Raw genomic sequence first — 23,354 nt, 5'->3', positions numbered from 1 at the left:
AGCTGATGAGACCAAAATCTGCTCTCTGTTAACTACTCAAGATAGAAATGCAAGCCATCGATTAATTCATTAATCGATAGTTGATTGACCTCATCGATCGATTAACGGTTAATTGATAAGTGCCGATAACAATACAAGAAAGAATCGCAGAATTGCGACTAATTACATTTAATCGACTAAATTCTTAATCGACAATTAATCGATTAATCGTCACATCCCTAACTCAAGATATTAACAGATCTGTAGCCACGACGTCAACTTGAAACATGTACATTAGCACTGCACTCGCTAGCTCAAAGTCAGAAAAGCGCTGAATTTGTGACGCGCCGTCAAGACATTTATGTTTGCTTTATTTTAAAAGCTAAACCAGGAGCTTTACTTTGTTGTTTGCTTGACAACCGGTCCCGCGCGAATCCGTTCCGTGCTAAAAATCGATGAAGTCCTGCGGCTTTTCCACCGGCTTCTGATTACTGAAGCTGGGACGGGCTGGAAACGCGCTCACTTGGAGACACCTCCAGCCAGTGGAAGGAAACACATTCCCTGGAATTAGAAAGCCAACCTCTCCGCCGCCTCTTTGGAGCGGGAGGCGCTGGGCACACGCAGCTGGGCTAATTTAGAGGTTGGGGTTAGCGTACTTTATCCACTCCAGCCGCTTTATGGAAACACTTAATTTGCTTTTCTTTTTCTTTTCTTTTTTTACAGTCTTTTTTTTTTGGCAAACCTTCAAAAGGATTTGTTTTGCATTAAAGTTGGAAACAAGTATTGAGCAAAAGTCACTCCTGGGCAAAGGCCTTAGGTCCTCTATGAATAATTCAATAAGTAAGTGAATAAATAACAGCAAAATTGACATAAAAACGTTCCCGACTAACAAATGAAAAAAAGTCTGGTTTGGAAATAACTGGAAATCACTCACGTCATTTAGCATGCTGTGTTTCCCTCTCTGATACCTTCATGTTAAGTGGCTAATTTTTTTTTAGATGTCCTGCGTATTTTCTGAAGAGCCGACCTCCTAATGGTGCTCTTAGGCCCCTGTGGATTTGACATGTTGGTGTACAGCGAACAAATAATCAGAGTGCAATCAATGTAGCTCTAATTTGTATCTTTTTCTTTCAAACCGCCAAAGTAAAAAACCCATCAGCCCCCCCCCCGCCCCCCATTTCGGCCTAATGTCCTTGGGTGTCCTTGAGATTTGGTCGTGGAATAAAGAAAGCGAGGCGCCGCTTTTCGCGGCAGCCCTAATCGACAAGCCCCACTTAATTCCCTTCAACGGGGCAGGACAATATAGGTGGCAGGCTAATGAAAAGACAGCCTGCCGCCTCCATTGTTCCCCGGCAGCCGAATGAACTCGGTGATCATACCGCCGCTGGTAATGACAGCTAATTGAATAGAAACAATGGGGGCTTGAAAGCGCTCCCCCGCTTGTGGCACGCGCAAAGAGGGACGGAGGGCCGTCGCCAAACAGGGCGACTCCACTGACAAACAAACAAACAAAAAAAAAAAAAAAAAAAAAAAAAAAAAAAAAAGGGAGGCTGACAAAGACGGCCGCTCCGGCGATGAATGGGGCATCTGGAGGCATCGTCTTAAAAAAGAAAAAAAAGAAAAAAAGACGCATTCAAATACGGCTGGTGGCCCAGAGTCGGCGGGCGCCGCTGGCTGAGCGCCCGACCAGTTTCCCTCGGCGCTCCGCTGCAGCCTGGCGGGGGGGGTCTGGCGGGGGTCTGGCCCTCCGTCTATATCTGTCGTCTTTGAGGGGCTTCCCAAACAGCCGTCACGCCGAGGCAGCGGAATCAGCACTGACGCTCAGCTGGCAGTGTATACATGTGGGGTACATGCCCTCACAAACCCCCCCCCCCCCCCCGACCCCCCAACCCCCAACCCCCACCCCTCTCCCCAAGATGATAAACACATTTTGTGGCGTTCAAGTCTTCAAATCCTGCTTTGAGTTTCTGGCATTCCGAGGCTCTCGCCAGTTTCGTCTCTGTCCTTTCTGCATTTATGCGCCTGGGCCTAAGCTCCCTCTTGGTCCCTTGTGCAAAGGCGGGGTGAGGGGTGAGGGGGTGTTACCTGCTCCAAAGTCCCACTGCGCTTGTCCGTCAATCAATCAATCAATCAATCAATCCATTCTTATTTAATCAGCTCGAAATGACATCCAAAGGCGTCTCGTAGCGTTTTGTTCAATCAGGAGTAAACCAACTCAAACCCTCTGGAGTAGGCGTGGGCAAACTACAGCCCAGGGGCCATTTGCGGACAGTGAAGCCTTTTAATCCGAACTTAAAGAAATTATATTAATAGTAAGTCATAGAATAGCTGTATGTTCATCCAGGGTTTAACAGTCGACTATCTCAATAAAGAGCGAAATACCGTGGGGCTTCAAAGACACTGATTTTTTTTTTGGGAACTTTGCTTTGGTTCATTTTCCCAATGGACATTAAAGCAACATGTTTTCTACATATCCCATGATACATTTTTGCTGTGTCTCAATTCAGGTTCTGCGTCCTTGAAGTGCGCATTTTGAAAGGAAGTTATAGCACTGCGCGAAGGCTTGACCCAATTCCCGAGGGTGCTTAGGACGCTCAAAATGCGCACTCGGAAATACGCACTCGTTTTAGCCGATTCCAAGGATGCACCGCTACTGTCCTTCGCGTACTTGTGTATCCCACAATGTTTTGCGTGCTGCTGCAAAGCATCGTGGGATCCTGGGAAGTCAGCTGAAATTAGCGGCACGTGCTGGCAAAGACACAACATATAAATCTAAATATTGAAGTTTCACATAAAGTATCCAGTTTTTAATGTAGAATTTTACTTATTTGATCATCCAATCGCATCGTTAGATGGCGAACCAATGGTTAGCTTGATGCTATAAAAACGTCACTTCCGGGGTTGGCCAGCCGGAGGGAACGGCGGTGACGAAACGAGGAAACACGCCGAAGGATAGACCGTCCTGAGTGGTTACCGGGGAGGCGGGGTTTGGTCCGTCCTTCTGGGCTGGGAACTCTTAAGAACGCTTCCTTCAGACGGAGGACACTCGGTCTCAAGGGTGCAGAACCTGAATTGAGACACAGCATTTGTCCTCCTATGAGGTCAACTTTTAGAACACACTGTAACCCACCGTTCAAAAAGTTTGCCCCGCCCCTGCTCCCGGGCCAAGCAAGGTGCGACCTGTGGCCAAGAAAAGCTGCCCTGTGGACGCCAGACTCCAGAGGGCGCTCATCTGCCTTGACCGGTTTCGGTCGGGGTGAAAAGGACATCTAAAAGATATAGAAAGCGAGAGATAGAGATGGAGATAGAAGTAGATCAGTTCAGAAGTCCTTTTAATCAGACGGGGGGGGGGGGGGGGGGGGGGGTTCTCTTTCTGAGCAAGCTGGAAGTTCCGCCAAAACCAAAACATGTCAAAGGCAAGAAAAGCCTCTGCAAATCCACAGATAGAAGAAGCCGCAGTAGCATACAGACCAGAGTGAGTTGCAGGGTTAACGACCAAATACATGGGAGTTCTCATAACATAGATATAGATGCATATCCCCTATACTGAAATATATAAAGACACACACGGGCACAGAAGCATGTGGCATATATGCAGGTATGTGTCTGAAAATGAATGTTGTAGGCTTAAACATCAAATTATTAGTAACACTTAAATAGACTCAAATGTCTTAACAGTGAACGGCTGCCGCCGCTTTTGCTGCTGTCCATACAGGGAGTGTTAATGGAAGCAGGGGTCCAGAGGGAAATAGTTTCAGGTAATAATAAAGCAACCCGTCATGGCGTTGGGTCAATATTCAAAGTGTAAAGGGATCGGGCGCGGCGACAGCGGCGAAATCTATTACCGGTTGTGTGTTGTTGTTTTTTTTTGATGGCGCTCCTACATCACACTCCCACTGCGGCGCGTTTGATTGTCGTCACCCTCCCCCCACCCCACCACCCCCACCCCCGGACCCTGATTGATTGCGACGCCGCCACGCCGTGGGAACGCTGCCGCAGTTTAGATTTCATAAAATTATGGAATTACGGCTGCAGCGGGTTAGCAAGGCTCGCGTGTCAGCACGAAGCTCTGTGGGCCGCAGCCAAACTGGCTGGAACCAACGTTGGCTATTAATTTGAACGGAGCGTTTTGACAGGAGCTTTTAGCGATTCCGACTCGGAGTCGGTGAGGAGGTTACGCGGATTAATTGATAAAAAAATTTCTCCGATGCGATAAGGCACATACAGTCTCTTATTCAAAACTCGACCTTGATGCGAGTCTGGCAATTTATGACGCCCGGCTGTCCTTGCCGACACCCCCCCTCCCCCAAAAAAAAAATGTCTCTCAAGGTCGGTCGCAGGTTCGACCCACAAAGGTTGTTCTGTGTGGAGTTTGCATGTTCTCCCTGTGTCTGTGTGGGTTCTCCCCGGGTGAACTCGGACTTCCTCGCGCAGTCCCAAAACATGCGCGTAACGCGGATTGTGGGACTTTTGTACGAAATTCTACACAGTCAATTTCTAGAATGCTACAGAATCGCGCAGATTCAATACGTATGAAAGACGACTTGGGGCCACCAACGGGGGACGTCGAGAAAATTTTTTTTTTCCAAGTTTCCATTTCGAGATTAAAGTCGAAAGTTTGAGATCAAAGTCGAATTCTCGATTCCACGAATAAAGTCACAATGTCGAGGATATCGTCGGAATTTCATCATTGTAGGCGAAATTGTCTTTACTGTTGGTAGCGTTAGCCCACCAGCGACCACCTCATTTAGCTACCAGGTTCACGTAGGTGTAACTATCGATATCCTTGCAATCTGTCCGTTTTCCGGCTGATCTATTTTTGCACAAAGGCAGCAACCTCCTCCAAGGGACGGAGCGCTCTAGCGCTTCGACCGTCGAAACCCACTGGATGATTGCGAGCACTGGCAGTCAACTGAGGCGGTCGCTAGTGGGCTAACGTTAGCCACAGCAAACGGGAAGCTCCCCCCGGTGAAAACGCAAGTTTGCTACGAGGCGTCTTTAATCACCAAAATTCTTACTTTATTCGAAAACATTTCTACTTTAATCTCTAAATTCCTTGTTTTCTTTATTCTATATTAATTTGGCTTCCTTGATTTTTTTCTTTTATATATTTTATGTCAGGGATTGTTTAATAGCAGTTAGGAAGCCTTGTCAAATTTGCCCATTTTAAAATAGAAAGTTAATATTTTAATTTAATCTTGAAATGGAAACTTTGTTTCTCTCTCTTTGTGGCCTTAATCCTCTCCCGTACGTATGACACGACTAACACCTGTGATTGGCTGTTTCAAGTCCCACTGAGTCCACTTTGGAACTTGGGCCTCGGGTCTGTTGCTCGTTCTCGTCTTTTTTACGCGCGCAGACCTCGCCCCAAGACGCCCCCCCCCCTCCCCGCCCCCTATCTGATTGGCCCATATTCTCAGGAACTTGTGCATAGAACAGGCCCTTCTGATTGGCCGTGGAAAGGGATTAGGAGAAGCCGTGGGGCCTTTATTCATGCAAGGCCGCGAGCGGGAAGAGTGGGGGAGGGAGGGGGGTGGGGGTAGTGCGGACGGGCTGGTGTTGATAGAGCTTTTTTTATCAGCCTCCGCTTATCTCTGCACACGCCAGCCCTCAAACTATATTTTCTCGGCCAGAATGGAGCGCGCGCGCGCGCACAAAGACAACCTGACAGTGTTCCTTCTTCATTTTCCGCCTGAACTGAACTCCATTCCTTCTGTCTTCTTTTTTTTTTTCTCTCTCTCTCTCTCTCTCCCTCGCCCCCTCCGTGGCAGCTGATTATGATGTCCATTCTCTCTTATCTCCTCGGCTCCGGTTGGCTTCTAATCAGCGGCCAGCACTCCACTCCTACAGTCCTTGTTACTGCTCCCCTGACCACAGCAGAGCCCATCATTGTCTCCCCCCCCAACCCCCCTCCCCGACCCCCTCCTCTTCCTTCCACCTCCGGAGTGGCCTGCTTTCTCTTGTTTGCGGTTGAACTTTCTGCTGACTCTGGACAAACAAAGCCATGCTGGCCTGTGTGTTTTGTTTTTTTTTGTTTTGTTTTTTGGGACAATCAGCGTAATTCCCTTTGGACAAACCCAAAAACTTGGACGTGGGGCTTTTTTTCTTTTTTCTTTTTTTTTTTTTCTTCACCCTTATCGTCTCTTCCCCTCACCGTTGGCGCCGCCTCTCCTTTATTATTTTGTCACGCGGACGCAACGTTGTTGCCGAGACCGTCTCATTAACATGGCATTACCCCGTTTAATTTGCGCGGCGGGTTCAAAGGAAGCCGCCGACGCTAGATTAAAAAAAAGTGATAACGCCTGTAATTATATTAATACCCACAGCAATTTAATGGGATTGTTGCACAGCAAATGAACACCGGGAGCGGTTATCCCGGCGATTGCGTCGCGCGGCCGCCAGCAGGCCCGTTTGTCAACACGGAAGGCGCGGCCGCGCCGCGGCTTCAGGATTCTGCGCAGGCAGCTGCAGGCCGATCCCATTTGCTGCACTTAGATTAGATTCAGATACATTCAGCACTTCAGAACAATGGCGAGCCGTTTGCCAAGCGGTTATTGAAAAGGAAAATCTATTAAAGGCGGCTGGATGGGAAAAAAAGAGCAGAAGAGCAAATATTATTTATCGTCCGCGGCGGGGATTGGGGGGGAGGAGGAAAAACAATGCATACTGAGGAGGCGCGCTCTCAAGCTTCTTAGCGTGTTGTCTTGGAAAATGGCTTCGCCTAAGAGCACAGGCGCAATTCCCTCCGCACAATTTGTACACTGAGGAACGTTGTGAAGGCACAGGGAGAAAAGAAAAAAAAAGCACAAACGGGAATTGCTGCGGAAACACGCTTCACTTCGCTTCGCTTCGGGGGGGTGAGCTGAAGCTTTGCCACCTGTTTATGCTTTAGATGCAGCGCTTCATCCCAACTGTGCGGACGACATGCATACATTCGCACGCAAAACGGCGCGATAACGCAAAGTGGACGGCTGAAACAAAAGCGGGCCAACAGTCTCACCTTACGTGGCCGAAAAGGGGGGGATGGGAAGAAGCGCAACACGCAATTAGGTTTAAAGTCAATACAAATGGCGCCTGGAGTCGACGTGCTTGACAGGCAAGTTATAGCAACAGATTTTTATTTATTTATTTATTTTATTTTTTTGTTAGGTTTTTTTTTTTTTTTTTTTTTTTTTTTTTTTGAGGAAGGAACATTACATCTGGCTGACTCATCACTTGCTCCACCAGCGGACAAGGATTTGAACTCCAGCTGCCCCGAAAGACTCAGCAGAGCATTAGATTGTCTAGACGGTAGGAAATTCCACTGCGTTGCACCGCAATTATGAAGTACAAGTGAGCAAGCACAGTGCTCTTTGGATTTTATTTTTATCCATGATTTTCTCTTTTTCCGGATCGAAAAGAGAGACACAGAAGCACAGACTTTCTTTAATATATAAACTCAAATTGATAATAATCACGATGACGATGATAATTGCTGTAACAGCAACACCTTGACGGTCCGTGTCTTCCCAATTGAGGTCTTTGCCACGTTATGTTGAAAAGCCGCCGTTTCCCCGCCGGTCGCAAACGCACCGTCTGGAGAAGAAGATGAGATAGGGAGAGGAACCAGGGTCGGTAATTGGGGGGGGGGGGGGGGGGGGTGCAGTAATAATGTGTTTAGTGTGGCCAGCACTTTCCTTAGTGTTAACATGCTGGGCCATTAATTGGCTAATGGAGTGTGTATAGTACAGCATGGGAGGTTGTCTCCCAGGATGTGCAGGGGAGGGAGAGAAAGAGAGAGAGAGAGAGAGAGAGAGGATTTGGACGGTTTGCACAGAGCCGGAATTCCACTTAAACTTACTTACACGCTAAATGCTTCTCTCGCTTTCCGTTTCTGCGCCGACGCGAAGAACAAAAGTTCGGAAAGGAGGAGACGTGGGGGATTTGGACCCCGTTGTCTTGCAAGGTTTGCCGCAGATTACGAAAAAGTCCGGCTTTGTCCTCTGGAGCTGGAATTGGCCTCCACCTCAGGCCGACCGGTCCGGATTATGTGTCGCCGGGTCCAGCCAGTGCCGTTACCTCATCCCGAATGTCAATAGGAGCGTCTCTTCTTTTTTTTCTTTTTTTTTTTTTAAATCTGATTAGTTCATAACATGCCGCGGGGTCTCAGGATCCCAGCGGACTTCCGCGAACCTGCGGTAACATCATTGTTTGTTTTTTCCTGGCAGAGACATGACATCACTCGGGAGGTGAAAGGGCTTCTGGGATTGCTGTTGCTGCTTTTCTTTTTTTTTTTCTTTTTCTTTCTTTTTTTTCTTCTTCCATTTGACGCCTGTCGTCTCTTTCGCGACCGCGCACCAGTCCCGCATTAATGCGCCGCGAAGCAGGAACAACTCCCAGTCGTGACCTGGTGGTGGGGGAACAACGCGAGCGAGCCGGACGGCGGCGTGGCTTCGGGAGCGACTGTAAATCATGCGGCGTCACGTCGGCGCGCCGTCAAAATATCATCCTGCGGGGATATTGTTCGAGAAAATGAGATTTTGGGGCGGCTAAAAATAAACGGGGCGAGTCGGTGGTAAGGATACGGGAATTGGGTTAATCCGCCACTGAGAAATGGCGATTGTTGGAAACGTGATTACTGTTATTAAAATACGCTGACGGGGGAGGAGGGGGGGGGGGGGGGGGGGGGGATTTTGTTTGGAGGAGGGAGATCCCAGCCCGGTTTCAACGCTGTCAGTCCCTGTACGAGGCGCAGCGGCGGCGGAGGATCGAGGGTCAGCGATGACCCGAGGGTAATAACCAAGTCGGAGCACTGGTGTGGGAGTGGAACCCGGTGAGCTGCCTGCTGGCTGCTGCCACCGCTGGAGGTCAGCTCCCCGCCGGCCTTCCTGCATTCCCACTGTCCACCCCGTGGCTCCCGCGCTGCTGCTGCTGCTGCTGCTGCTGCTGCTGCTGCACCACCACCGTGACCGAGGCTCGTTAGCCGTGGACAGGCGGGGGGGGGGCATTCACACAGAGACAAGAGCGAAGTGAAAAGCACTGTTGTGTCTCAGCGTCCCTGGTGAGACGAGTGGGAGGAGGAGGAGGAGTGAGGCGAGGTCCCAGTGTTTTTACCCCCCTCCTTGTTATTTTCACTCGGAACACCCGGCGATCCCTCGGCACCTCGAGCAATCCCTGAAAATCCACAGATTCGATAAATGCGTCTCGGCATTTACTCTTTGTTACTCCAGTGTTTGGTTGAAGTTTTTTAGTTTTCGTCAGGTCTGGACTGAGCTGTGTCTCAGATTGCTTCAAAGTGGGAATGTCTGTCTGGAAATATGTCATAGTTTTGCCTCAAATTCTCGACTGTAAAACACTGAAAAAACAAACTTTTGTTTAATATTTATATATCTCTATATATATATATATATATATATATATATATATATATATATATATATATATATATTTCTTTTTTTTTTTTTTTTTTTTTTTTACAAATAAAACGCATGAATCAAGCAAACTAATTGTCTATGATATTATAATATAGCTGATTCAGATATTTTAGACAGGCTTAAGGGCATTGGAGCAAAGCATCGTCCTGCGCTAAACAGATTAATTTTGGTCAGTGATCCATTCAAGATGAGGTTATTTGCATTCGTTGATGTATGTCGTTTTAAATAGGACAAACCCTTCGCAAGACTGCTTCGACTCATTAAAAAAAAATTTTTTTTTTCTTTTTTTTTCTTTTTTTTTGGTCCAGGTTTCTTCATTGTTATAGATAATATTTAACCTGCATTCATCAAAATGCAAAGCGAATTCTGTTTTTAACCACATTTTTTGTGTTGCTTTTTGTACCTATAAAAAATTGTATACAATTTCGGCTCCTGAGCAGCCTTGCCCTTTTTTTTCGCATGTCGATTCGTGAATTTCACACTGCCTATTTTTTTGTATGTCCCCCCCCCCCCAGAACGCAAGCCAAGACTTTAGAAACCCACAAGGCCAAAGAAAGCGAATACGCCGAAATCCAGGACATTGTCAGCCGCACCTTCAGCTCCGACGAGGAGCACACCTACGCGGGGATCGGCTCGCTGGACTCGTCGATGGACAGCAGCACCATAGACCCCTACAGCCACCCCTACCACCTGCCCCACAGCCCCAAAACACCTCTGAGCCCTCACAGCAACGGACCGCCGTTGGAAGCGCTCTACGCGCAGGTCAACAAGCCGCGCAACGGACACGCCGCTCTTCCAGACAGGTAGGAACCACATCATCATCATCATCATCATCTTCGTCGTCGTCATCATGCTGGGTTGACGTACGCAGCAGCTGTGCGCCGAATTCAAAGGTTAGGTGTGTAATGTTTGCAACATTAAGTTTCCAAACTTAATGTTACCTCGTCCACCTTCTTCTTCGTTGGTTTATTTGAGGATGCGAGCGGTCACCCCAATTGCGGAAATCACCGTCTGACATCTGGATTGTCCACACCAGGCTTCCTTAGAAATACGCCCCCCAAAAAAAACTTTTATCGCACTGCGATTGTGCACTCTTATGAAAGCGTTTCCGGGCAGTACAATAAGGTTTCAGCAGTGTAAAAAAAAAACCTAAATCAAGCCAAATATTACACACTGGACCTTTTAAACCCCGCAGTTTAATTCAGTAGACACTGACTGTCTCGCGCCTTCTGCTCAAACACCTCATCGATAATGTATCAGCAGTCTTGGGATTGCACTTGTTTGATTTGGCGCAGCGGGACCGGGGCCGGGCCGGGGCCGGGCCGTGCCGGCCTGGGGAAACGGTCGGCACCACGCAGTGATTTACCGCCGCCGCGTCCCACGAGGTCAACAAAAAGCAAAAAAACACAAAGTGGGGGGCAAAGCAGAAAAAAAAAAAATAATAAAAAAAAAATCACGGGCGCCCCATCCGGTATTCCGCACGTGTTGGCTATCACGTGTTTAATATCAGCCTGCCTTGTCTTTTTCATTATCCTTGGATCTCAGGTAATCCCTCCCCCCCCACCCACCTCAGCTCCCACAACCCATCTCTCTTTGTCTGTCTGTCTGTCTCTCTCTCTCTCTCTCTCGCTCTCTCCCCCCTCCGAGAGTCACGGCGCATGCCAGTTCAGCTTGTTTGTCACTGGGGGGCATTAGTGCTCATAACCTCCGTGTCAACACAAATATTGGATGTGATGACAATACCAGGCGGAGCTTTGGCTTCACGCTTACCGTGTTTAAATAGCCAATTGCCTGCAGGACGAGAGGGCTGGGTGCTGGGTGTGTGGGTGGGCGGGAGGTGTGGGGGGGGGGGTGCAGTTATCACCTGTATTATCATCAGTGTTGTTGGGATTACTCCATAAAAAGTAGGCCAACTACTGATTACTGACTCCTTAAAAAAAAGTAATCCAATTACTTCTTTAACTACTTTGTTTCATAAGTAATCAATTGCTAATTACTTTAGTTAAAAAAAAAAAAAAAAAAAAAAAAAACTCAAATCGTTCCGTTTCGATTGCACATCTTATTTCCCAACCTTCCTCCAACAGCGAAGGCTGCTTCCTTCTACACACCTTGCCCTCTGCTTGGCCAGATTAGCCCGAGGGCCTCCCACATCTCCTCTCCCCCTCTGTGTTTTGAACGGATCGGATTATCGCCGCCTCCTGTGATTGGCAGCTGTCACTTGGGTGGGGGGGCGGGCGGGCGGGCGGGGCTTGTGACCTTTCCCTGCCTGGCTCAGGAATAGGTGGGGTTGGGTTGCGCATCCGACCCGGGTGCGATCGTAGGTGTGTGCGACTTTTCATTTTTATTTATTTTGTCTTTCCAGCGGGAGAATCTCCATCCTGTGACCTCATAAGCAGATACGTCAAGGTCATCTGGCCTCCTTACGACAGCTGGCTCTGTCTGTGTACTGAGCACATCTGGGGGTTTAGTTGAGGCCAGTGGTACACGTGTTTGGGCTGGAGGTTACCAACTGGTGCCGCCACTGGTTAGCCTCTCAGTGTCAAGTCAACTGCCTCCTGTCGCTGCAACGCAACTTCTCCCTCCCGAGTATCACGAAGGGCACCGGAGCCTCAGTGAGGTTGGTGGAAACAGGCCCCTAGCTAGGTATTGACACGGGCCTCTCTGCCCCTTATTCATGTATGCGTGTAGAACAGTGGTTCTCAACTGGCGGAGTCTGAAGACCCACATTTCTTTTTTTACTTGCAATGAAGTTGCGACCCAAATTTAATTCCACGGAAGCTCAAATTTATACTACGAAAATGAAAAACGTTAGCGACATTCTGTCACGGCTAGTAAGTAAATTATTGAAATTGTTGAATTGAATTGTGTGTCCTGCCCAATACATGCCATTTTTTTTATGTATGAAATATAGAAATTTTAACACTTTTGGGTCGCTAACCCACCAGTGAAGAAACGCCGCTTTAGAACATGTGGAAGGAATATGAATTTTAAATTCACATAATAATAACTACGAGGATATGAGCAAATTGAAAGGTATTGGATATGAGTTGGTTACGTGGTTATGTTTTTGGAAAGTAATACTGGAATTAGAGGAAATGTAGATTTGAACGTAGCTCTATTTTTATTTTTTTGGTCTGCTTTTTATGCAAATAATATATTTTTATCGGTGGCACCTCGACACCTTTTGACCCAAAAGTCCCAAGTTATTTATAAATGATGTTGCTGTGCTCATGTTCACCCGGAGGTCTGAGCTTTGACTCGAGGTTTTCGGGGGGGGGCCTTGGTCGGCGCGACCACAGGATTAGCGAGTCACCAGTTGATTTCCGTTGGAAATGTACGCTGCCCGACTTTGATGCTGTGACACGACAGCCCTCACGCCTACCTCTGCCTCGTCTGTTTTGTTTAACTTAACCAAATATTTTGGCGCGGCAGAGATAACGGATTTCCTGTTTCGGGGAGCAGGAAAAGGGGAAGTGGATGAGGTTCGTCCGGGGACGGGCTGCTCTATCCAGACTGTCAGTCAGTTGTCAGTGTGAAAGAGAGAAGGCGAGCGTTTAACCGTGACCTCGACGCTGAAGAAAAACAAAACGCCGACCAAAGTGCCGGACTGGTGGTTCTGCCTAAGTGGGGTGTCTGTGTTAATGCGTGGCAAGTATTTAATACTGAGTGGCATTTCAGTCCAAGCAAATACAAGATGGATTGCTAACAACATGGTTTGCTAACTTTGAAATGATCTGTATTTGACTTATTTCATATCTTATTTACTTGAAATTGTATCCAATTGAAAATAGGTTTTGGTTTCAAATGGCACTTTTTATTTTTCTGCCGTCAAATCAAGAGGTGGACCACGTTGAGATGAATTTTTTAAGAGCATTTTGTTCTATGCACGCGTTTAAAAAAAACAACAAAAAAAAACAAAAGGGAAATTGTTATTCGCCTCCAAACTGTTTCAGTGTGACTAATGCTATTACACAGGGAGTATTGGGAGTCCAAGGCACCTCCCCATTATCATAGGAAATCTAGTCGCACAACACGACCGCAGCGAAGTAAATAATCTGAATTGTAATTAACTGACAGTCCATTTATTTATTTATGTATTTATTTATTCATTGGGGAGATTTACTGGCCGTGGAAGAAGCCACTTGACGCATTTGCACATTTACATGGCCGCGTGCCACACAGCGCTGTCACACAGATAAGGCTGTTGGTTTGTTGGTTTGTTTGTTTTTTTGTATTTCTTTTTTTTGTTTGTTTTGTTGCCCTTTTACATCCCATGCTAATTTGATCATTAGCAGCATAACCGTATTGAAACATAATTGTGAATTCCTTTATAACACATTTATTAACATCCTGTTTTTTTTTGTTTGTTTTTTTTGCTCACTGCCCAGATTGTGTAAACCACCTATACCTGACTGTAGTCAGATCTTTGCCGGCGTTGAGATCCAAATGTTGTTGGGTTGTTTTTTTTTTTGCTACGTTCACACGTGTGCATCTCAGACCTCCCCCTTTTGTTTATTCACGTTTGTGCTCATTTTATGCCGTAATAAAGGCGTCCATCCGTGACGCGCCAGGCCTTTTAAAACTGCCACTTGTGTTTACCCGCCGGTGTTAATAAGATGAGCCTGCAGCTGGATAAATAGCCTTGGTGAATGTCCCCTTCTCTTTCGCTGACAGTGTTCTGGTAATGGAGCCTTAATAGGAAGGTCACCGTGACTGTAAAGCTTGAGCGAGTCAGAACCTCGGCCCATAAACCCCCCCCCCAACGGGATGCGGGGACCCCCAGTTTGCCGTGGCTGCCCTTTCGTCTCGGGTTTTACTGGTTCTCGATGGGATCCCGGTGCAACGAGAGCTCATTTGACAGTTTATTGCCAGCCTCGGTGTTATTAGAGCTGGCAGCTCCGACTGTGTTTTGACAATACTGTCAGACTCGGTAAAACCGTGGCGCACCAATAAAAAAAAAAAACCCAAAAATAAAATCCAGGCTTTATTTACCTTTTAGTTTTGTTCAAACCTTGTATTGGAAAAGTATAAATATCCGTTTTCACCTTTAAAAACAACCCGGAACCTGAATCCTGCTTTGTTTCCACATCTGCGCAAGCTGGATCCAAACCCCCATGGGCAGTCTCGTATCTCTCAAATATTTTTGCCCCTGCTTAGACAAAAAAAAAAAAAAAAATCCTTGACCGAGGAAAAATGGAACGACCTCACTTCCCGACAGGAAGCTGACAAGTCGACCCTTCCATCTGCCGCGGGGCCTGCGGGGGGGGGGGGGGGGGGGGGGGGGATTCAGGCGGTGGCGCAGGCTGCCTCGTCTCGCAGCTGTATAGCTGACAGGTGCCAGGCTCGATGGGGTCGGTGGGAAGCGAGCGTGAAACAAAGCGTCACCTTCGGAAGCGCACTTCGTTTGCCTGCCGCCGCCGCCCGGGCCAAGAAATGCACGCCGAGCCCCTTCAGCGGCGCAGAAGCCCTCGGGAAGTCCTCGCGCTTGCAGCCTGAGCGGCGTCGGGAGAGAGGCTAGCGGACAGAGAGCCGAGAGAGGGCGGACCGCGACGCGAGTCAAACCAGGCCCGCTGAGCGGGCAATGAAAGAATGGATTTCTATCAATTTCTAGGGGTAATTTAAGCCTTAACACAGCTTCTCGTTGCTGTTTGGAGGCTCCAGCGAGGAGATCCCGCCTTTTTTTCCTTCTTTTTAAAAAAGACGATTAATTTTCTCTTGCACTTTATGGGCCGTATCAACGTTTTTTCTGTTTTGTTGTTGTTGTTGTTGTTTTTGTGCCTGCTGAAACATCGCAGTAATATTCCAACTGGGACATCTAATTATCTGGACTTGCGCTGCGCTGTATTGTTTTAATGGTGCGTAAGATGACTCTATTAAAGTTCTGCAGATGGGGAGCGCAGCCTCGCAAAGCGTGCGGCGTTCTGCCACAATCAGAAGACGACTGTGTCGGCCTTTGGTAATCACTTTCTTCATTGTGTGCCGTCTCTCACTCGCCGCTTGTAATTAACTCCGCAATCAACAATCAGTCCCTGTAATTTTTATGGGCTATATTTTAATTTAGCCGCAATCAAAGCCAGATTAACAGCATTTTGTGACCGTAACATCTGTAGCTGTGATTAAATGCTACCTCGTCGTAATTCACTGGCAAACAAATGAATCTTTTATCGGTCGCCGCATTTGCATCGCGGGCTTTAATAAGAGCTCGCGAGCCTCTGATAGTGTTTTACCCGCCGTTCCCAGGGGGGCGTCGCTGTGAAATGCCTGCCATCAAGGAACACTTAAAAGTGGCACACAACACATTGGTGGCAACTCATTACAATTTGCCTAGTTGTTGGTATCTCCTCGCCTCAAGTTGCTTCCTTTGATGAATCCACTTCCTGCTGTTGCCAGCTCATGCGCGGCTCCCGTAAAAGTTTGTCAATTACTCAACTTTAGCCGTGACTCTTCCAAGTCCCCACAGGGCACAAAGGAGCGTCGCGACAGGACGCGTGAGTTGACGGAAAATCAGCGGCGACTCTGCGCTTGCAAGTCGGCGCTGGAGTGGAACCGTTTAAAGACACGAGCCTCAATGATGCCTCACGGATACGACGTAACCAGACTGAGCAGGAATCTCCAGGAGCGACAGCCAGTGGGACTGGAAGACATCCAGTGAGGGGAAACCTGGGCGGATGGTCGTTCATGTAGGGCAGTGTTTTTACAACGGACGCGGACGACGACAATGGCATCTCAATGGGGCACTGCCTTCATAGTAAAGGGTTGACTACAAAACAATAGTACTATTACTCATGTAACCTCCTCCATCTCCTCCTATTTCCCAAGTCCACATTCCTCTCAAGTCCTCTCGTCTCTTGGGAACACCGAAAAATCTTAAGTACGCGCTTTGTTGGCGTTTGTACACTGAGGTGTACGCCTGTTCTTGGGACCCCACCGGTGTGAACCACATGGAACGCTGCCATTGGAAGTTGCCTTAACGCCAAACAAAGCCAGGAAAAGGTAAATCAGACTGGCGCCGGTTGGATCCGGAAAAGCTGATCGGGTTGAGCTCGTACAAGGACACCGTTTAGTAAACACCACTGGGTCGTCCTCGGACGGGCCTTCCAACGAGGTCTCCGGCCATCCCGATCTTCCACGCATCTTGCGAGTTCTCCAGCCTTTTCCACACCCACGTCTTTCTTTCGTACGCCCACGCGTGTTGGTGCAGGACGCCCTCGCGATCGGTGTCCGTGTGTCGGCTCCTACAGTGCCAGTCTCTTTCTCCGAGCTGCGATTTGGTCACTCCCGACACAGATGTTGGTTGGTAACGCGCTCACTCTGGTTGATGTTCGGTCAACCAGAGACCTCTGCAGGGTACGCTTGAGTGTCCAGCATTCACCGCCACAGAGGAGGACAGCCTCCACAGTGGCACCGAAGAAGCGGAGCTTGATGTCACGCCGGGAGGTTGGATTTCCACACACCGGCCATACCATTCAGAGTTTCCCACGCTAGCGCCTTCCTCACTTTAAGGTCCTGCTCTGACGACTTGACCCATTAGCCCAGATATTTGAAGTCATTGACTTCCTTCAGGGCAGTAAACCCCCTCTTGCCATCAGGGGAAGATGGTCTGGCGAGCTGATGTTGGCATAAATCACCTGGGCTCCACTTGCGAAAGCCACCGCCATTTATTTTTATTTTCCCCATTATGTAGTTACATGTACACAGCGTTGTCTGCATTCGCTATAACAACGACGTGAAGGTTGTAGACAGGAGTCGGGGCACCGACACACTGACTTTTTGCCCTCCGCTCCCCGACGTTGCTCTGCGCAGCGCCGACAGCGCGGCAGGACTGATGCACAGGCAGGATTCCACACCGATAACATCGTGTATCTCCCAGGCAATGCGAGTGAATTATTTTCCAGGTCCGCTTTCATTTTTTTGCCCTCCCGCTTCAGAAGGGCCCTGTGGGACGGATGCGATGCGATGAGTACAGAGGAGGCAATTTACTCTCCGTTTGTACTGTTACATTCATTTAAGAAAGCAAACAGCCCGAGAGCATGGAGAGGGGGCGGGTGAGGGGGTGAGATAGACCCACCGCGTATTCCAGCGCCGCGTCAAGTGGATCGGGCTGATTAAAGTTGCACGTATGTATTTTATCAGCGTCCCTCAAACGGGAAGCCTGGAAGACACGCACATGGTACCTCATAAATTTTCAGATGAAAGGGACCCGGTTGGGGGGGGGGGGGTGGGGAGGGTTGCCATTTAGGCGCGGGCAAAAAAAAAAAAAAAAAAGACGGTGTGGGGGGGGGGGGATGGAGTGAGGCGTTTAGGGGATGCTGGATCCGGCTGGTGGCGGCGCCAAAGCCCTCCGTCGGTGATTGGCGCCGGAGGACATCTCATCCCCGGCAATCAGCAACTGCAAACAGATAGTTAATCCCCCACCTCGACAGCCCCCCCCCACCTCACCCCCGGAGGGCTGCCGGTGCCTGACACCGGAACCTAGCTGTGCCGCTAAGAAGAAAAAAAAAAAAAAGATTATAAAGAAAAATAGACGAGCTTTTAGCAGAGCTCGCCCGGGTTATTTATCCCCCTCCTGTATTATTTTCAGCCCCGGATGAGATCGTTTGTTTCGAAAAATGTCACGGCAGCCTAATTGGAAGATGGCGCGCGGAGAACGAGGACGATCGGAATCATATTGTGCGATTTTCATTGATTCATTCATTTATTCATTTATTTCTTTTCTCCGGATACACTTGGCGAGGGAGAACAGTTTGATTGAATAACAGGCGCCGCCGTGCGCCCGTCATGCCAACACAAGGTTTCTCGTGGCTGCCACTGTGACTGTGACAACACACACACACACACAGTCCCGCCGCAAAAATAGATCAGGTGAGAAATGTGACTGATAGGCAGTGATGGCAGAGCTTGGGTTTGCACCCTGAGCCGTGTCTGTAAACGGATGACGCTCGCGTCTCCTTATCCACCCCACTGCTTTTATTTATTTATTTATTTGTTTGTTGTTGTTGTTGTTTCTGCGACTCTTTATCTACAGCGCGCGGCCGGAGACCTTGACATTTTAGTTTTTCCTTTCCCAATTTCAAACCCCGGAATGCTTCACGAGTCCATCGCTTGGCGAGACACTGCAATAGTTGTCGCCCGCCCCCTGCCTTTCTCCATGCCCGCGATTCAGCCGCCATGCGTATTACACAATTACAGACAAGACATGGGAATACACACAGTCGTAGTCACTGAGTTCAGGCGTGGAGGGGGGAGGAAAAAAAAAAAAAAAAAAAAAAACGCCAACCGCAGCATTCCTCGCGTTCCCACCACGGAAGAGCGGGCCGGGGACTTGTTGTTTGCTGTGAGTAAACGCTGGCCAGGGCACCAGGGGCATTCTGAGCCCCCTGCTTTGACTCCGGAAATAATTTATGGGATAGGATAGCGGGGAAACTGGTCCCACAATTCAAGAGCATGCGGCAAAAGTCAGTTCAGGTTGGCTGGATGCAGTACCGGGGCAGTTGCACATCCCTGGATGATGGATCACAACTGAAAAGAGACGATGACAAATGGGTAAATGGAATGTTTTGTGAAAGAGCCCTAAATATGTAATCGGCCTTTGTAGACGCTTGAATCAACCCACTGCGCTCAGTAGCTGCGTTTCCATTACAGTTTGTCCCACAAAATCAAAGTACAATTACGATTTGCAGGAGGTTTTTCCGTGGAAAGGTGTGAGGCGCATAAGCCGTAACTCTCGTAAAATCTCGTCTTTTACGAGAGTTAGGAATGTTTTTTTTTTTTTTTTTTTTTTGTCCGTTTGATTACTTGTGACAGAATATTCCGTCTCCTCCGTTGAGACACAACGCGCCATTTTCACACTTCCGGTCACATGACCACGCGCGTCAAGTTCGGTGACGCGTAAGTGCGAAAGTGTTTCCGTTATGCCTTTGTGATGTACCTCTCTATATAGGCACGTCTGAAAAACCACCTCATGAGAGCGTCAGACCCATTTAGCGATATCTGGGAATTTCTTCGAAAATTTGGTTTTTCCATTTTATTTTTTTTTACTGCGATATTTAGGTTTTGCGCAATTCTATGGTTAATGGAAACTGCTTTCTGAACCCTTATGGCATGTCTGTTTCCCCAATTTTAATTCACCCTATTGTTCTCGTTTCAATGGAAGTGATAACGCCTTGCTGCCACTTATGCCGCGTCGCAGCGTCGAACAGTTGCATTTAAATTTGCGCGCGCGAAACGTCTTCCGTTTCCAGGGAAACGTTTCCAGTCGACGACGGTTCCCCCCCTCCCCCGCCCCCCCGCCTTTAACCTCTCGAAACGGTGAGTCTGCGCGACTTCCAGCGGGATGAGAAGTTCACACCTCTCGTTAATTATCAGTCTGTGAACACTTTCTAAGCGGGTGCCAAGAACTTAGTCCTTTCTAATCAGGAGGCAGCCGCTATGTACAGGGCACATAATTAAATTTACCTTGCCTGTATCCGAGCCGACGAACCCGTGCACTCCCGATGCAGAGCGGCGCCGCATTAGTGGCCTCTATTTTAAGAGCAAGTGTGCCTTATTCCCTATGTCAGGCTGCGCCATTGTACTTCCAATCCCCCCCCCCCCCGACGCCTGGAAGAAGCTCCCAGCGGCAAATCGGATCTAGACGAGAGCCTTTGTAATTACACGGAGCTGAACGGGGCGACTACGTCTCGGCCGCGCGTTCCACTTGTCTCAGCCCTCATTGCAATATTTCAGATCGACTCCAGAGGAGATGTATAGGATTTGTGCACTTTGCCACCTGCTTCCTCCCTTACCCCCTCGCTGGTGGAAAGTTCTCGGGGGCGGGGCAACGTCTGTCGGAACAGTTTATCCCGGAGTTCTGTCAAAGTGTCGGCAGGATCCAGCTCGTTGCAGTCTGGTAAAAGCGGCTCTCACAGTTGGGCCATTATCGCACTCAGGTGGGTTGAATCGACTGTACCACATAAAGGGCTCCGAGGCGCCTGTGTCATGCTGGGCCCAGCTAAATGGAGCGAGTGTTTGCGAAGTCACAAGAGCCTGAACTTTTCGAGCCCGATGCGGGACCCCAATAAAACACTGCCGAGGCCGGCAGACATGTCTCATGCCATCAGCGCGCCTGTAAAATTGCTCTTAGGCCCTTTTGCAGCAGGAATAATGGCCTCATCAGTCTGCTGTAATAGCGCCATGATGTCATAACGGATCACGGTGGAGTCAAAGTGTCTAATAAGCTGGCATTGTTTCAAAAAAAACGTACAAGTCCCCATCTCTTGGCTGTGTCTGCTGTGTGGCCTCTTTGTGTCCGTCTCTTGAGGACATAACCTGGGAAGCGTAACAACCAAAACCATTTTAACGTCGTTAACCCTTATCGAATTTACCCGCTGATTGGACTAAATGCGAAATCCCTGTTCTGCCTTTACTCCCCTTTGTTTCGCTCCCCGCCCTGGAACTTGCGCGGTAGATTTCCAACTTTAGGTTTATTTTGTGTCGACCGAATGGCTCCTGCTCTGGTCGAGAAGTGCAGTGCGCCTCGGCCGCCACTTCCCATCGATCAAAGAGGCGACCGGCCTCCAAAGTTGTGTCCAGATCCATTTTAGCTTCAATCCTAGTTGCCCCCTCCCCCCACCTCTCTCTCTCTCTCTCTCTCTCTCTCTCTGTCTCTGTGGCTTTCATCAGTTTCCGAGCGTTTGTGACTGGTGGTCTGTGAGCACATTAGTGAAAAGTGGCAGCCCCCCCCCCCCCATGACCACTCATTTCCTTTGGTGCACTTAAACATTAACAACAAGCCCTTCTGACATTACACAGGGTTATCAGGGCCCTGACTGCAAAGGTCGGCCAGGAAGTTGCTCTCGCGCAGGTCCACGTTTTATTGGCAGACAGGGACGGACATTAAAATCCATTCGCTCCGTGACCTTTTGTAGAAAGTTGTGTATTCCACTTTGCGCTAGCAAGGACTAAACAAACTGGGTCTGCCAGCCATTTGTGTCGGTAGTTTTTGGAGTTTTCATGTCATCCCATATGGTGGATCCGTGGCAGGGAAATTCTCGCCACTGTACAATGTCGTACAAAAAAAAAAGAAAAGGAATTCTTTGACGGGGGTCTCATTACGTGTCTGCGTGATCTTAGTAAATCTCGCAAGACATTGGTTACACGGCGGACTGGGTACAGCCTGCCATGTCAGGATCATTAAAGCATTCATCACCAGGGCCCACGGAATGATTGGATGAAGACAAAGAGGTTATGGATTTCATCATGAGCCACAGGGTCGGTCGGGAGTGTCTTTTCTCTGCCTTTTTATCAAGGCAGTTTGTCATTGGGGGCAATTTTTTTTTTTTTTTTATTAAATTCAACTTCTATATTACAGTGCAACCATATCTCCGCAATAGAACGGAAAAAAAAATAATATTCCCTTATAAAAACGCATGCTTACCTTTCCTTCCTTACCTTGCGAAAAAAAAAAAAAAGGTTAGAAATTGATAGGCTTGAGCATCCTACATGATTCCCGTCCCCCTTTTTAAAGTCTTTGCATGTTCTGCGCAAACCACTGCGAGGCGCGCTGGCAAATCCAGTGTTTCCGCCGTGACGCGGGCGCCTCCCGTAAAAAGGCCATTTCGCAAATAACGCACCTTGCCAAAGTCGGACGCAGGGCGAGGGAAGAACGCGCGCGATCAGAATACAGAGGAGCTCGTCACTTTGTGAGAGTGCGACTGTCAGCGCGAGTCGGGAAGTGCCTGTTCCCTTGGCTTCGCGTCACCGTCGCAGGTGTTTTGTCGTGCGCACTTTGTGTCTCTCGCGCAATTGAACCTCTGTCCTGAAAATGTATGCCGAAAAGGTGCCACAGTTCCGACTGATTGAAAGTTCCAACATTAATCGTCCAGTTATTGCTTACCATCACGTGTTCTTTGTTCTCATCTCTTGGCACGAAGCAACCAAAATAGTTCCGAATTTAACTTTTTTTTTTTTGCCTGAGCGTCAACAGTCGCTGCGCACATTTCCGCCGCTTTCCAAACACTTGTTAACTTGCAGCGTCTCCTATTTTTTTGCCGCACTCACTGTGCTTTTTGTATCGGCGAGGATAAGGGAGTGTAAGGGACGGCGGCCCCCGGCGGCGCTGGCCGCTGAATGTCGTTCAGACGCCCGTGAATGACACAAAGCCACGACGTCAACATTATCGCTACGTCCGTTTCCCTCTTTCCTTTCTTCTCACCCCCGCGGCTCCGTTTTCCCGAGCGGCGGCCGCGGCCGCGGCGGCAAACCCGTTAATGAAAATGTCCACTTGCGGTTGAGAACCGCGAGGGCGAGAGAGAGAGACGGCGAACGCAGTGAGAAGGTAGTGCACCTTCGCAAATGGCTTTTCGGGGGGGGGTCCGTAAATACCGGCTTCCTCTGCTCCCCCTCGGCTGTATTTTTCCTAATAGCCTCTCGGGCTATTTCTGGTTCCGGGTCTTAAATGGGAGCCAGCAGGGTGGGTTGGCAGAGTGGGGGAGGGGGGAGAGAGGGGGGGGGGGGGGGTATTGCGGGGGGTTGGGGGCTGAAAAGCAGCGTTTTGTGAGGAGGTGGGCTACATTTGGCCCTGCTGAGATGGTGAATGAGCACTCGGAGACGCAGCAGGATCAGGGAGTGTGTGCGTGTGTGTGTGTGTGTGTCTCAGCCCTCGTCTCCATTGGCAACGGCAATCCTCTTGCACGCGCACGCACGAAAGCGTACGCACGCACGCACACACACACACACAGACATGCAGAGAGTGTGAAACCTCCAAAGCTGATTAGTCAAACTTGTGATTTCCAATTTCAGACCGGCGACACAAATCCCGCACTTAATATTCATGCCGAAAGTGGCTAGGAGACCTTGCGGTCCCATGCTGCCCTCGCGGCTGTTGGATAGGCGGGCGGGCGGGTGGGAAGGATGGGTGGGTGGGGCAGGAGATGTGCGGTGGGCGGGGGGGGAGGGGTGCCTTCTAATCAGCCTGGTTTATAC

At 48.9% G+C, this 23,354-nt stretch overlaps 1 protein-coding gene across 1 annotated transcript in view; it reads left to right on the top strand.

Annotated features, from left to right (window-relative positions):
- LOC142880196 (partitioning defective 3 homolog) overlaps positions 1-23,354 on the top strand; it is an 83,063-nt gene that overhangs the window by 463 nt on the left and 59,246 nt on the right. Inside the window, exon 2 of the mRNA XM_076013924.1 lies at positions 9,908-10,195. Within this exon, the coding sequence (XP_075870039.1) occupies positions 9,908-10,195 (288 nt within the window). The remainder of the gene's footprint in view (positions 1-9,907; positions 10,196-23,354) is intronic.

Source organism: Nelusetta ayraudi, unplaced genomic scaffold, assembly GCF_046127955.1.
Source record: "Nelusetta ayraudi isolate G7.1 ecotype Tasmania unplaced genomic scaffold, CSIRO-AGI_Nayr_v1 ptg000161l, whole genome shotgun sequence".
In the NCBI taxonomy this organism is placed as follows: domain Eukaryota; kingdom Metazoa; phylum Chordata; class Actinopteri; order Tetraodontiformes; family Monacanthidae; genus Nelusetta; species Nelusetta ayraudi.
Note: the sequence above shows the minus strand (reverse complement) of the source record. Positions and strands in the feature narration are given on the sequence as shown.